The sequence below is a fragment of the Planococcus citri genome, chromosome 2 (genome assembly GCF_950023065.1).
Source record: "Planococcus citri chromosome 2, ihPlaCitr1.1, whole genome shotgun sequence".
NCBI classification, from domain to species: domain Eukaryota; kingdom Metazoa; phylum Arthropoda; class Insecta; order Hemiptera; family Pseudococcidae; genus Planococcus; species Planococcus citri.
This window is the reverse complement of record NC_088678.1, coordinates 46,869,088-46,886,140: the sequence shown is the minus strand read 5'-3', so window position 1 is coordinate 46,886,140 and position 17,053 is coordinate 46,869,088. Positions and strand designations below refer to the sequence as shown.

Below are 17,053 nucleotides of genomic sequence, written 5' to 3'. Positions count from 1 at the left end.
TACTGTCGTGCGAGTATACATCTGTTGAGTTTGTACTTGGAAATCTTTACTTTACTTTAAACTTCGACGAGACGATGACGAGACATCATCCTCTTCAAAAATGGTGTCGTATTTTTAATCGAAAAAGAAAAATAATAATATAAAATGGCGTTACGCATTATTGAAACGGAAAGTTTTTCAAACTCGAAGAAGAAAAACGCTCCAAGGTGTAAAACAGATATACGAGTATTTTTTTGTCCTCGTCGATCCGTAGGAGCGTGTTGCGAATTGAAATTCCTATGGAAGTACTTATCCTATACGTTCATGATTCGAATCCGTATTGTATACCTATCGATTGTATGTACGAGAGTAGGTTGTATTCGGGATTGATGTGCTGGCCTGATATGAATTACCTTAGAATGGTTTCCAGCAGGTGTGAGAATTTTTTTAAAGACGAATTACAGCAAAAGAAAACAGCTATAGGTTGTGATGTAATCGATAAGGTTTCTATTTTTGAGCCGCCTAAAGCACTGAAAAAAGAACAAAAATTTCGAAATCATTTCCAAGAGTGAGTGAAACCAGCTCAAATCTCCCAGAATCTTAAACCCAGAAAATTTTTTAGTTGGGTAGGTACTCGTAGTAGGTACCTATTAAAAATTTTATCAATGTTTTTGTTTTTTTCATTCTTTTTTACACAGATTTATTTTTCTATTCGGATTCTTTATCGTTCGTTTTAATGAAAATGTCGAGTAGGTATTCTCTTTGCAATTTTTCCAGATTTTTTTCTCTCTTTTTTTGAAAACTCCAATTTTCTTTTTCTTTCTTTCTGTTTTTTTTTTCTCTCAAGAATTAGAAATACTCTGGCACGGTCTTGCACGTACATATATTTTTCAAAAGTACATTTTCGTGGAATAATGATCAAAATAAATTTGCGCTACCTACTTTGCGCACAAAAAATTTCAATCGTTCGCCAACACTGAAATTTTTTTCAACTTTTAAACTACACTTTTACGACGGTTTTCGCGGTGGGTTGTTGTTTTAGAGTAGCTAAATTTAAAACAACACACATTAGCCAAAGTAGGCACCGCTAATGGAAAAGTACAATAGCTTGGGTAATATTCGCATGAATAAAATATGATAACTGACATGATAAATACTCGAGTGGTTTCAATATTTTTGAGAAAACTGGGAAATTCTCAAAATACTCTGGCTGATGAGTTAGATACCTTTGCCTATAGTCACGTTGTTGCGTATGATAATTTTTTTTCCAGAAAATACCTACCTACTTTGAAAATTAATTCAAATTCAAAAGTATTGCAAGTTGGTACCTTCGTAAGTATAGAGGTGTTAATCGACTGTGCTCGTTAAAGCACATTTTATAGGTGATCTTATTTATAGTAAGTACGTATGTAGCTATAAAGAAATATTGCAAGCTATATATGGAAAAATGGAGTCTAATAATTTACTCAAATAGTACATATAATAACCTAGAGACTGCTCATTAAATGTAAAAGTGCACGATGAACGTAGATTTTATGGTCGGAAAAACATTTACACTGAAAAGATTTTAGTACTTTTCAAGGCCTCTAGAGTGGTTACGAAATTGTATGTGCGGCTTACTGAGAAAACTAATTTTTCAAAGTCTCGAGAAGACACGTATTTAAAAAAGAAAAAAAAAATGAAGCTTCGACGGTACTACTCTCGAACGGTATTAAGGAATATACGCGTTTGTCTCTGTGAAATTGAATTTCCACCTGGTGGAATCAGTTAACAAATTTTATTACACGGAGATGTACCTCTATGCATTTGAACGTAGTCTGCATATTAATCAACGTAATACTGGGTTTTGTTTACGATTCGCAAATATACGACAACGAGTACGAGACGTAACTCTTCGTGCCTTTTAGGAAACAGAATATGCTCGGCGATGTTTCCGTTTTAAAAAATGAAAAATTTTCTCAATTTTAAAAATTAATGAAGCGTTGAAAATCAATGTTTTTCTTATTTCTTTTCTTCAAAAGGCGAAAATATTATTCGCAGTTTTTTAAATGCCTACGACGTCGACGCTATATAAGTAGAGACGCCGAATTTAAAAACGAATCTTTCAGGGTGAAATGAACGACTAGCGTAGCATTTGTAAGTAGAGAGTAAATAAGACCAAGTTTAAGGTCGCATAAAATTCGTTTTTTTCCTCCTGAAATGATGGTTTGAAATTTTTTAGCATAAGGTTTTAAATAACTATAAAAATTGTTGTCTTGGAGGAAATGGTTCGACAAAAATGGCGGATTGAATACATTTTGAGAGTGGGGGAGCATACTTCTATCAATTTTTGTTCAATCTGGCCCTTTTATGGTTCTTTAAAATTTTTTTGAGAAGAATTACCACATAATCAGTTTTACAAAATTTATATCATGATATGGAAAACTGGATAAAATACGTAAACGGGGAAAAAAATCTAACGCTTTTTTCTTTTCTAAATAGAAGAGAGGGCTCAAAATCAGAAATCTCATCGAACACCCTGTAGATGGTTTTCTGTTACATCTACAGGAATTGAGACACATACGTCTGATTTGAACAAGACTACGATTTTTGGAAAGAGCATGGTATGAAATCCCCATGATCAAAACTTCAGGTGTCCCAATTCGTTTTTTTTTTTTAGTATTTTTGACAAATTTTTGAAAATTCAAAACTGATCATTTTTGGCAATTTATGCTTTTTTGAAAATGTATGCATTCAATAAAAATGACGATTAGTCCTAAAAATAAAAAACCAATTCTTACAAACCAAATTTTGCCATTTTGAGCCATTCTGGGGCCTCCAGCGCGATTTTCGAATTCTCCAGAATTTTGAAACTTTTTCAGAAGACGTGGAAATTATTTTGGGCAGCTAAAAATCGACTGTTTGAAGGATTTATTCATTTGAGCTGATTTTCATGCAGCCAGCTCGAAGGTGTTTTTTTCATTTTTTGAGCAGCATTATTTATTTTATAGGGTGGATTGTGGAAAAAAAATGTCAGAGGATTTTCACTCAATTTGGTAGAGAACTTCATTTTGTGTTGAAAAATAGAAATATTGCAGCTTCGGAAGGTGTCACCAGAGAAGAGATATGGGCTCTTGAAGAGAGGGAATTTTCAAAAAAAATCGTGGTTTTTTCGCTCTCACTCCTTCCCAGCGTGCTTTGAAAAAAATGGCACAATTCTGAAAGGTAGAGTTTGAGATTTTTCGTTGACAGAGGCTATTGCCCCGTCAAAATCCAAGGTCACTTTCAAGCTTCTACTAAGCAGCTAAAAATGTGAAAATCGCTAATTTTTGAATTATTGGTAAATTCGTGTTTCGAAAAATAGATATTTTATTTTCTCTCCAGTATCACACATAAGTCATTATTTTGGGATGCAATGATGCCAATTTTTTGATCGCCAAGGCCGAGTTTTAAAAAAACTGAAACGCGAGCAAAAATATATTTTGAATTTTCAAAGTTGGTAATAGCGGCAAAAACTGGTAAGTTGTCTGTATTTCTCGATTTTTTGGAACTGATAGTAACGAGAATGACTGAAAATTGGTTTCACCGAAATGCAGATCATTTTTCCCAGGAATGAGTGACCGCTTTGAAAAATCATTTTTTTCAGTGAGTGGTGACAATTTTTTGGCCACTAAAAGAAAATATTATTATTCTAAAAACTCAAAAAAAATTATCAGATAGGTAAGCAGTTTTTATCAACTTAATATACAATCTCTCAATTTTTTGGAATTGCGAATAATGTTTGATAAATTGGTACCACTGTACCTATTCCAAAATGTTCCACCGGTTGCAGAATTATTATTTTTCGATGTTTTAATATGATTTGAGAAAAAAATATTTGCAAAAAAGGAATTGACCCAAAAATTAACGATTTTTAATTTTTCAACTGCTCAGAAGCACCATAAAAGTGATCTTCAATTTTTTTCAAAAACAGCTTGAGTAGAGATGAAAGCGAAAAAAACGATTTCATCAAAAATTTTCTTTCTTTGATGGTCTACTCGTACATCTCCCCATTCAGGGACACTTTCGGGACTAAAAAATTTTCCAAGCACCTTTCAACTTGAAATGAAAGTTTCCACTGAATTTGGTCAACATCTTCTGACATCCTCTGCGATCTACTTTAATATGCGCTTGGATAAATACAAAAAGTAGGTAGGTACCTACGTACTTGTACAATATGTACATACATAAACATTGCTAACTTGAGGAAGAAAAAATCAAAAATTTTCTATTCGCGGGGGTATTTTTTGAAATTTGCATGAACGCCGGTATCATGTTCAAAACCAACTTTCAAAATCCAAATTTTACCACTTCAGACGATTTTGAAGCTTCCAGGGCAGTTTTCGATCTCTCCAGAATTTCAAAATTTGGAGATGTGGAAATTAATTTGGCCAGCTGAGAATAGAGTTGTGGTTTATACTCGATCTTAGAACTTGTATCTACGATCGAGCCGATTTTCAGACTCACATCTCAAGTGCAATTTTTTTGGTCAAAGTAATTACCTACTTGAAAAAAAACATTTTTTTAAATGAAAATTTGTAAAATCCGCACGAATATCGGTACCTTGCCTAAAACCAACCCTCTGAATCCGAATTTCATCATTTCAAGCCTATCTGTAACTTTCAGAGTAGTTTTAAATGTCTCCGGTATAAAACAGAGAAATCCTAAAAAATGTTCAATTTTGGATTTTCAGAAATTTGCCAAAAATCGAAAAATAATTAGTATGTACTGTTGAAATTTTGGTTATGAGAGTTTCACTGTTTTGGACCATTTATATTTTTTACATTTAAGTAATGGGAATACTTCGGTAGCTAACAGTAATCGAATGTTCTACTCAAATTTTGCTATAAAAAGTGCAGAGCTCAACATTCCTTTACCAAAACAATAAAATGAATTGATTTTATCTCTTACTACGGAAATTTTTACGACAAATTAAATTGAAAAATTGCAAACTGGCAAAATCAAAAATATTTTATTGCTTTAATTTCACAAAACGTATATAGGTAGGTACAGTTTAAGATTGTTTAATATCTCGTATACGTACTCGTATTAAGCAACAGTGAGTCCCTCATTGTTTTTTTTTCCTCTCCTAATAAAAAATCTCGATGAATTTTTTCGCAGATGTTATGAACTTGAGGGGTGCAGTGCGGGGTGTGGTGCATACTATAGAATACCCGCAGCTACTAGAACGTTATAATATAAAATAAAAAGTGTTCATTAAGAACAGAACCATAAAGATACACTCATTTATTAATCTTGACTAGGTTTTCGCGTTAAAAAAGTATTTTATTTTGACGATAATTTTTATTTGTTTATGTTGCACGAGGAGGCTCGTGTAACTCGCACTTTTTTATTACAATCATAACTGAAATGAGATTTTGTAGGTACATTGTACACATAATATAAAAATGTGACGACTCGACGTGATTTTCCATAAAAATTAGAATACCTTTGTCAGCATCGGATTTCATTATAATATCATGTTCATGCGGAATTTTTTGAAAATTGAAACATACATCAGAAGCTTTAAAACGACTCAAAACTGCCAATCTTTTCGCAAATCTATTTGTACTTTCAATGTCAGCAAATGAATTTCAATTTTTAGGCTAAATCCGGATTCTAAAAAATTTTAAAAATTGAGTATGCAGCATCACAAATTTTGTACGATGGTGTATTTTTGGATGCCCTTTCAACTTATGTGACCTCCATTATGAATTTTGTTTCTGGTTGAAATACCTCTCTTGTTAGTCTTGGTAGCACTCAAGTTTATATCTATGTAAATCTCATGGCTAGTCTGCTCAACAGAGACCCTTTATGGATTACATATACGATCGTTTCCAATTCGCGACGTTATTTGGTCAAATACGCGCGCATGGAACGGTCGAATGTTCATCATTTTATGAATATTTAATACCAGATCAAATACTTAATTAATTATGTGAAGCGCATATTAGAAGAGAAAAATCGTCCGTGCGAAACGTTCAGCGCTGCAATCTGTTCTGGCGTTAAAATTGCCAAGCGTGCAGCTTTTCCATCAGCTGTCAACAACTGCAGGGCCTATTCTAAGGTTTTTTTGGAGCTACACAATACCGACTGAAATTTTTTGAGATTCGTTTCAAAGGATATCTTCTCTCCCCCTCCCTCCCCCCAAAAAAAGAAAAAAATCAGTGCAAATTTTTCATATTTTTTTGAAAAAAAAAACTTTCTACTTAGAAAAATACGTGATGTTTCATTTTGAAAAATTATTAAATTTTCGAAAGCATTTGCCCTAGCTTCACTCGGGCCTTTAGACCTTTGTTTCTATTTCTGAAATTACATATTATAATTTCCTGAAAACTATATTGTTAGAATTTTTAAATGTTGAAGCTATAAAAATCAACTTTTTACATCAGCCATTTTAATTTTTAAATTTGTCAATTTTTTAAATTATTCTATTGTACAATGTTTTAAAAATTTTCAACAATGAAACATTACCTTCAGAAATTTAATAGACATAATTCAATCAATACAGGGTTGGTATGGGTGCGAATTGCGAAATAACGAAACAGCAAAAAATTATTCTATGTAACTCAGAATAGCGAAAAAAAGTGCGAGGATTCATTTAAAAATACCAAAAGGCTTGAAATTTAACGTTGAAACTTTTATATTGAAAATCATTATTTGATAGGTAAGTACGTAAGTAGGTACTTCACAAATTGTGAGTTTTCTTAGTAAATCTTTTACCCTCACTTCGCTCGGGAAAAATTGAAAATTTTCCAAAAATTATGTTCTGTCCTCTTTTTAAATTTTGTTTTTGCAGACCAAAAGCCGAAGAAAATCTACAAACAGTATTTGAAAAATTTAAATTATTCAACATTTTTGCTTTCAACTCCTGGCTAAATAGCTTGAGAAATCTGTGGAAGGGAGGTACCTGGGGTAAAAAGTTGAGAAAATCTGGCAAAAAAAGTTGAAAATATTTCAGTCTTACTCCCTCCCCCTGGACCCCTGTAACTAAAATCAACTCCCATTAACTAACTTTTGTAATTTCTAGCCATTTAGCCATTCTGGAACTTCCAGCGCAATTTTTGTTCCCCCCAGAAATAAAATTGTGGTCCATTTTCGGGTCTATTCAACAAGTTTGTCCACATTTAATTTGATTTTCAGGCAAGCACATCAAAGACGTATTTTTCAACCAATATTCTCCACTAATCAATCATTTAAAAAAAGGTTGGTTAAAAAAACATACTGTGTGTGACTGTCTGAAATTCAGCTCAAATTTGGATAAACTCCAGATCAAAAATAAGCTGGTTTTTAGCTCTTATTCAGCTCTTCAAATTTAAAAAAAAAAATGTTTTTAAAATAATGATGGATTGACATTATTGTAAAACTTGAAATAGGTAATAGACATATTTTCTCCAAGATTTCTTCAAAAAAGCCTCAAAAGTTTTTTTCCCACAGAAATAGCTCATTAACAGTAGGAAGAGCGTTACAAAATTGTCTTTGGATTTGTTTTTTTATCATTAGAAGTGAAAAGAACTGGCACATAGAAAAATTTCACATAACTCATGGCAATCAATAGGTTTTTTTGAAAAAAATGGGGGTGCTCTTGAAAAATTTTTGGAACCCTCAAAGATTCTGCAATACCACATTCCGTCCTCTGGGCGGCACTGCTACTCAGTAATTTTTTCTAATACATTTATGTATCTACCTTTTACCTGATTATTTGTTTGTTATCATTGTGCAGTTTTTATGAAGTTACATGGGTCCCAAATTCATGTTTTTTTTTTAAATTTGGATTCTGAATAATTTTTTTTCAACTGCACAATTTTTTTTCCAACTGCATATCAATTTTTTGGAGCTACACAATATTGTTGGAACTACACGTTAGAATAGGCACTGAACAACTGCACAAAGCTTTTTGCTCATCGTTGGTAATTACAGAATCGAAAATTAAAAGAAAACTACAATAAAATTACATCGAAACAAAAGTTTCGGAACGTAGGAATATAAATGGCAGGTAACGCGTATACGTTTTCCATTTGCATGAAAAAGTTTTACAACTAGTTGATGCATCTCTCTCGTTGTATTTCTATTATATAGATATATTTCATTGCTCGCAGATGTTTCATTATTTTAATTAATTTTAAGTCAGATAGAAAACATTTCAATATATGATAGTTTTTAATTTGAAACGTACGTAGGTAGGTATCTCTAACTACCTATGTAATTCAAAGGGTAAACGCGGGAGCAGTTTTCATTAAAGTAAAGGAAAGGTAAGTCCACGTAGTGCATGGCTATTGCTATAATGGAAACGAAAATTATAGGAATCACTTACCGTTTTATTTCCCAAATTTTTCACTTTGCAATTAAGGTAGGCCGTTTTACCAACCAAGGCGGTCACATTCTTCGAAGCGCTTTTATCAAAATAAGGCTGGCCAGGTTTTGCGGTTACTTGTTTTATTGTATTACTATTCTTGCTGGAATCTTTTTGTACAGCCGTAACTGGAACAAGAGAAAACAGAAAAAAAAAATACAAATAACAATTTTCAGCTTTTCTTTACTCTTATTTTTATTTAAACAACCGAGCGGGCGAAACGTAGGTAAATTTTTTTCCTAATTTGCTCGCTTAAATTACGTATAATGAAACGTTTTCTATTAACAATACACTCGGCAACGCTTATAATGATGAAAATTTCATGAATTTTAAAACCGCTGGACGCCGAAATTAATAAGAAAATATTTATGAATTTCACTCCCACTTTTCTGCCGGCATCATTTCGATCTACACGCCCCAGATTACAATAAGAAACACCCGGAGACGTTCGCATGTTATATAGTCGTAGGTAGGCAACCAGCTATATAGGTAAGAATTCACAGTATATACACGACTATAACCTCGAGCTTACGTTCGAAACCAAAGCCGATTAAATTTTCAGACTGAAAAAAACTTTTTTAATTTCAATTTTTTCCATTTTTCCTTGTCATAACTTTCATGTAAGTATAAGACTTAATACACCTCTTTAATCGTACTCATCTAAATCGTATATTCGCCTATAACCTCTTCAATCTTCATTACCATCAATAAGCAAATTTTTTCCACAGACTTTTCTATATAGGTATTTGTTGGAGAGGCACCTAAACAGGATTTTGGAAAACTTGATCAAGATACGTCACATAAAACCATATACTTAATCTGCTTAACCTTTATTGGAATTTTGCATTTTTCTCTTCTGAAGTATCTGCGACAAATTCTCTACGTATGCTTTTTAATGTAGGTAAAAAAATTTCTCGAGTCTTTTGAACTATTTTCCCCAGAAATAAATCAAGGTATGGTTTTCACATCTGGCTGTTTTGTTCTTGGGATAAAAAAATTACTTATGTTCAAAGTAAACGAAATTCGAGCTCCCTTTCTCGTTCTCGTATTTCCGAACACCGAAACAAGTTTAAAAGATTCATTCGTAAAGTTAAAATCTATTTCAGAATGGCTTGAAACCTCCTCAAATCGACTCAGCATGTTGAAATTAGCTAGTAACAACAGAGTAATGTCTAGTTATCATATTTCTTTAGGTATGCTTTTGTGGAAATTTCAACTTCAGAAATCTTCTGGAGGCTCCGGAACTGCATTAAAACTATTTGAAACCATTTCCAATCAAATTTTGACTTTATCAAATTTTTGGTTCTTTGATTTTTAAAAATTTATCAAAAATCAAAAAATGCTGTTTAGCATATTTTATGCTAATGATACATACGTACATGCATGAAAGGTACAGGGAAAGACCCAGACAAGTCAATTTCTTAAACTTTTGGTTCACCTACGGTGTTTTTTAAAACATCAGAATGCTCCAACTTCGTAGGGAATTTGAATTTCATTAAAGTAAGGACTGGAAATATATCACACAACATTCTACAAACATAACTCGAGGCATAATAGAAGCAATTTTTCTCAAAATCTAATGGACTAGGTACGTTATTTTTTCAATTCCGCAGTGTATGATCGACCCTGAACTCATTTTTGAAAACTTTCGACCTATGTGGTTCTTTCCCTGTAAGTACTGTTTTCATGCTTTTGTTTGTGCTCTTCTGACCCTGCATTGTCTAGTTCGAAACATTTTCTGCCGATTTGGAATACCTATGTATTTCTTTTGTCAGTGTTGAAAAAAGTCCCAACTTCAAAAAAAAAAAACAGGTATTTCACCTCCTGCAAATGATACAAATTTTTATCAAAATGCTTTACTGCCTTTAATTTTGAGTTCAAGCAATCAACATAAACTGTCTTGCAGAACTCCAGATGATCTTCAATTTTAAAACTAACTAGCCTATTATACCAAACAAATTTTTTTTTTTGAAATTCCGCAGCATGGTTAAATCAGAAACAGTTCATCTATATAGTAGGGAGCCCCCACTTGAGCCTCCTGTAGATTTTTGAAACTTGAAATTTCCCCAAAGTTTCATCAAATGGAGCTGAAAAGCTGAAATTTATTACTCTGCACTTCAATTTTCACACCCTCTCAAGAAGACTTCAGGTGGGTTAAAGTCATTTTGGAGCCTCCAGCGACTTTTTAAAAATTACTGGAGTCTCCACCAGATTTTTGCAACTTGAGATTTTCACAAAATTTTATCAAATGGCGTTAGCAAGCCGAAATTTATTCTGCAAACTAATTTCAATACAATATGAAGTCGACTGCATGATGGTTCCAAGTGGTTTTGAAGCTTCCAGCGACTGTTTGGAAAGTAGCTGGAGGCTCCAAAACGACTTGAAATTCAGCTGCAGTCGACTTGATGAAATTTTGCGGGAATTTCGAATTTCAAAAATCTGCTGAAGGTTCTAGAACTGCTCAAAACGGCTTGAAACAGTTTCCAATCGATTTGGCTGGTCGAAAATAGGGTATATCCCAAATATCAGCTTTCTGGGTCAATTTGGTAAAATTTTGATTTTTCCCTCATTTTTGGCTTAAATTTAATTTTTTAAAATTCGCCAAAAATTGAAAAAGCCATTTTCAGCACTTGAAATTTTTACAAGTGATGAATTTTTGCCTGCTCTTTCAATCTATCTTTGTACGGTTTAACAAATTTCGTGCAAGTCCTATGTTGGAACACAAAATCTGCGATTTCGGCTGACCTGTCAATCAAAATGGCCGCCATTTGTAAGTAGGGCTTTTTTTATGACAAGGGCTAAAAATGTCCTATAGGACTCCCCTTTTAAGAAAAAAGTTGTCCCAGAGGATCGACGGGGGGGGGGGGGTACAATAGATCCTTATGCGTGGGGCCCACCGACTAATAATATTCAGTAAGTTATATGACCTTGAAGACTCCACGCCAAATAACCCATCACATTGCCCCTTCAATTTCCAGTCAGCAAACCAATTTACGTTTATGTGGTTTGATTTGATAGCCTGTTAAAATATCAGACACCTGTCCCGGAACACCCGACCATTCATTGTACATTCCCTCATGCAACAATTTTCACTCCAAAAGCTGTAATTACAAGTTTACCATTATCTGCAATTCGTATCACTGCTGTAAAAGTAGTTTTTTCAAACGTTTATCTGCATTCCAAAAGATAATTGCAGCTAATCATTGAACCTTTAAACTGCGCTGCTGTGTTTGATACGATTCGCCAAGTTTCAAATAATCTTAATTTGGTTCTGTTTTCTTAATTAAGTACACTCGATTCGTTAAATGTGCTACGAATGATTCGTATACAGTTGTGTGTGCTTTGAAATTGACTAGAAGATTTAGTAGGTAGGTACTTAAAATACGAGCTATTTTGTTTGGTGAATCATTTTCGTTGGATTGGTACCCGACTCGGTATACATTACAACATAGATCATCAACAGTTGGGAAACTTTCTGATATCAACTTTGATAGTCAATACCTACCCACAGACTGTGATGAAATTCTGTCGTAAAAATTTTATAAGCAGGAGAGAAAGAAATGTCAACCATTATTCCTTTTTAATAATTTTGTGAAATAAAAGATCTTCCCTATATTCGTCTATTAAATATCTACGATTGCAAAAAAAAAAAAAGTATGACATATCCACAAAAATTCATTTTATAACTCGTTGTGAGGTAAACCTGGATGTTAAATGTTTCATCGGTTAAGAAGTTCATCGACTGCGACTTGGATATATGCATATCTAAGACTAGGTAGATATCCCTAACGTACTTCAGCATGATCCAATAAAATGAAAAAATAAAACGACATCGCTATGTCTTATGGGACGAATGAAGAAATAAGAAAAAAAACGCGTTTTATTTAAATCGAAAAACGTGTATAAAATTTATATGTATTAATACGAATGCTTGTAAATGTTACGTGACCGTTACCGGTATAAAAACAAGCTAGAAGTAGAGTATATAAATAGTTATAAGTTGATATCGTGGCGAGGTCTGCGGTGTATATAAACGTTATTAACCGAGGTAAGTAAGTTGGCGTGAAACAATGACCGAAATCGATCAAATTTCGCACAGAAGTATAAAATGGCGCTTATTTATCAACATTTTCGCGGGTTATTTGTTAAGACGAAGACGAGGTGCAGTTTGCGGAAGATTCGGGAGACCTCAAGACGTTTAAATGAGAGCGTCATTTTTTATTGCCAGTATAAATAGAGCTTAACCTTTCATGTTCGAACAAATACGCCGTTGTAAAAAATTAACCGCCGGAAAAGCGCGAAACCACTTTAATAAGAAAATGTTTAATTAGCGGTATTAACAAAGAAGAGCTACCAAGTAAAGAATTACTATCGAGGAGCCCTCCGCTTCGCCTTTGCGCCGAAACTTTAAAGTGTATAAAATGTCGTGGCGTAATTTTTTTCACGCTGGTTAATTTATTCTTATTTTTATTGAGAACGTTTAAAAAGTGTAGAAAAAATTTACAGTAGAAGTATCTCCATCAGGAGTTCTTTTTTTGGTAGATTACTTTTTCTCTTCTTCTTCCACTGCTCTTTCTTTTTAATCCGTGTTCTCTAGCGCAGTCATGGTTTCCTAATTTTTTCCTTATTTTTAAATCATTTGTTTGAAAATTCAGAAAATCAAACCAATCTGTGTAAATTGATTGAAAATTCCTTTTTTTCCCCTTCTTCTGAGGTAAAAGAGACACTTTCACATGATTTTGGTCGCGTTTTGAAATTTTCATAAAAACTTTTTGCCATGTTTTTAATAATTTTAAAAGAAGTCTTTCTTGCCTTTTTACGCAATAAGGTGGGATAAAAATTCCTAAAGCCAAATTTGTAATGGAAACCGTTAATTTTAGGTACTTTTGAGTTTCTCCAAATTTTTAAGCTTTAGACTTGAATTAAATTCTAATTTAAAAAAAATTGGTTTTATTGCCCAGAAAGTTGGCACCACTGTATTTCAAAATATCCTTCTAACTTTCTAAACGATGCCTTTCGATGCTTTTGCATAATTAATGCGTAATATTTCAGAAGGAAATATTTTTAAAGCATGAATTTACTTAAATTTTTAATCGCTCAGTAAAACCCTATAGCAGGGATCTTGGAATTTGACAGAACCAGTCCAGGTTGATGCAGAATTTCAAATACCTACTAGGTATATCTTTGAACTGGGGACATTTTCCCGAAAGCAGGTTGTCGAGCTAGAGCACCAACAACACTCTTTAAAAATTTCCCATCTTTGAGGGATTATATCCTTCTTTCAATGGTACCTACCTACTTCTGGAGCTAAAAAAATTTCTGGACGATTTTCAACTTAAAATTAATGTTTCCAATCTAAATTTGGTCAAAATTCTGGGCCTCATTTTGTTCTCAATCCACCCTCATGCATAACCGAACAATTTGATCCATTTCACCACAAAAATCCCCCTCCCCCTTATCATCAAACGTCACGTTCACCGAAATAAATCAATAACAACAACTTATTATTATTTGTAAAATTCAGTAATTTCGAACCATTTCATATAATTTCACCAAAGAAAGAAAAAATTGAATTATTTCAAGCAGATACTTGACTGCTCAAGAGATTCCTAAAATCGTTTATTCATTGCGAACAATTGGCACGTCTAAATCGATCTAGCAATTTGAAAAAATTCCCTTCAATAGACGCAGAAAAATGACCAATTTTACACCGTCGATATAGCTGGGAGAAAAACAGACTACCTTATAATGAGAAATGTTCTCTTATTATAGTAAATGGCTCAGTTAAACGATCACTTTTGAAAAAACATTTCGGACTGAAGACTACGCTTCATTAAAATACACGATCCTCCGAAGTCTGAAGAGGCGTATTTTTCGGATGAAACTTGACAAAAAAAGGTAATTAAAATGGGGACAGGCCCGGAACAGCCGTACGGAAAATGGAAATGGTCTTTTATAGGCAAAATACAACACGCATTAATTGAAGCAAATCAAAAGCGCAATCATTTGTAAGAAAAGCCTGTTAATAGTTAACGAAGTAATTTTCTTGGTGAAATCATTTCAGCTAGAAACGTACGCATTTTGAAGGGAAAATAAGAGTGTGATAGAATGAGAGGGGGGAGGAGGAGAGGGAGACGAAAAAGAAAACACAACGGAATACGATAAATATTGTAAAGAAAGAAGCAACACGGAAAAAAAAATTATGGATAATTTTTACTATTTCATACAGTAACCGGATCCCATTCAAAAATATTGCGATTTTTACTATGAGATTAGTAAATTTTACTATGAGATTTAGTAAATTTTACTATGAGAGTAATAAATTTTACCTAATTCTATAGTAAAATGTATTTTTTGTCTGAGTAAAAATCACTATTATTTTTGGATTGGATCCGGTTACTATACTGAAACAGTAATTTTTATTGTTTTTTTTTTTCAGTGAATGAAAATAATGAAAAAGAACGTCGAGTAGAAAAAGTATAGTTTGTTACGAAAGACCTTTAATAGCAAAAGTAATAAGAAAGGTGTAATAAAGTAAATTGTATACAAAATAAATTTAATGGACGAATAGCAACGAAAAAAAAAAGTTATTACATAAGCGCCAGACTAAATTAGAGGATTACGGTGAATTTACTCGTGTAATCTCTAATGGAAGAATATTGTACATCGGCTAGTAGGTATCCCCTTCAACCATTCGCCTCTTTATTCATTATTATTATTCGTAAAGCCACGAAATTTTCAACAATACACTCGTCTAAATCAACTCGCGAAATTTCTATCGCCTCCGATTCTTATATCTGTTCATAATCTCCCACGAAATGAAAATAAACAGAGGAAAAAAAACTTTCATCGTATGACGACCGTGACAAATAAAATTCTTATAGGCTTCCACCCTCATTACCACAACAAAGAACCCAAGGTACTTATTATTACGCATCGTCTTTCTGCTCGATCCCTTCTTCGAGCAAATGGTTTATTCAAATTTTCAAGCATTTAATTTCGTCATAAAGATTCTTCCATTGTGTTTTCGTATATCTCTCTTACGTACTCGTACATCGTATAACGTGATGAAAAAAATCATCCCCGCAAAGATGTATAAAAATTTACATCGTACTCGAATTTTACAATAATTTCACTCGCTCAAGTAAATAAAGAAATTGTTTATACGACGTATCATCACATTTTGGTACCACTTTGTTGTATTCGTAATTCAACTCGGGGCCATTTCTACTCGCGTAAGTTCAAAATTAAAACGACCTACGCTGTATACGAGTACCTACCTACGTATAGCAGAGCAGTACATATCAATTTCGTAACTCCAACTGGAAAGTTTAACTGCATCACTGCTGCTTGTGCATTCTATGTACAATATTTTTAATTAAACGGACCGCAAATAAAGTACTCGATATTGATTCGCGGTAGAGATGTAGAAGTCGAGTCGTACGTATAGTTGTGCTGTGCAATATTAAACCAATTTGTGCATTTTTATTAAAATTCGTTCTCATAAAAGAATTTATCCTGAAACTGAAAACGGCTCGTATTATTATGCAAAACACAAAATCGAAAAGGATTCGTCGGTAAACCAAATTTATTCAAATGTTCGAATGTTATGGATTTTGGTAAAAACGAGTAATCTTTTCCGTGAGATTATACAAATGTACATTTCTCTAATAATGTAGGATTACAAGTGTGTAACATTTACTGATATGTAATTCGAGTAATTCTTTCTATTTTATTCGACTTTTTTTTTGCCAATACGACTTTTATCATTGAATTCGTTTCGATCGGTAACTTTTTTTTTCAAATGTAAAAATAACGTGTTACAAGGTTGTGCACTTAAGCATATTCGTGGATTATGTACAAATTTCAGTGCAATGAGCAAGGGTGAAAAGGGCGAGATGCGACTTCAAATTCTTTCCCTTGCCTGTTCCTATTTTGCAAAAATTGGACAGGTTTTCCTTTCTTCATAAAAGTGCAAAGTCCATTCAAAAAACAAAATAATTTTTCAAATTTGGAATTTTTATAGCTGAATTTTGAACTTTTTGGATTTTGTTTTATTCTTCCTACCTACTTCCTTGTAAACATTTCAAAGAATGGAGGAAATTATACACATGAACGAAAAATTGAAAATTTAGTAGGTCATTCATTGATTTTTTTTTCAAAGTTTTCGAAAATCGGACACATGTCAAAAATTTATCACAATGTTTTCCAAGCTCTCAGAAGTTGAACAAAAGTATAGGGATTGAAAAAGCAGGGTTGCTCTAAATATTGAGAGAATTGATTAGAAGATTTTTTTCCAAGTTCCCAATTCTTACATAATGTCGGACGTACCTATAACATTGACCGCATATATTCAAAATTTTAAAAATGCGTCCCATTAATAAAGAACCTATACTGGGAGCAGAGCGCAAACATCAAGTTTGTAACTGAGTACTCGGAGAACGGATGTGGTAGGTACAGGGCTATAAGGTAATTTATGTTGGTAAATTACGGTGGTATTTTAGCAAAAGTTTATTACCGTATTTTACCATAATTTACCAAGAAGCCAAATTAACACTTTTTTCCCATCTTTCCTTCATAAATTTCCAAATTTCCATGGAAATTTATGATTTGAAAGTTACCAACAATTTTCCTCATAAATTTCCAAAAAATGTCCATGGAAAATTTTTTATAATCTTTAATAACACCTCAAACAGATGAAAA

At 33.0% G+C, this 17,053-nt stretch overlaps 1 protein-coding gene across 5 annotated transcripts in view; it reads right to left on the bottom strand.

Moving 5' to 3' along the window:
- Positions 1–17,053, bottom strand: part of LOC135836127 (uncharacterized) — a 407,464-nt gene that overhangs the window by 145,156 nt on the left and 245,255 nt on the right. For all 5 annotated transcript variants that reach the window (XM_065350756.1, XM_065350754.1, XM_065350757.1 and 2 more), the window contains one exon: positions 8,312–8,478. In XM_065350756.1, coding sequence (XP_065206828.1) covers positions 8,312–8,478 — 167 coding nt within the window. The remainder of the gene's footprint in view (positions 1–8,311; positions 8,479–17,053) is intronic.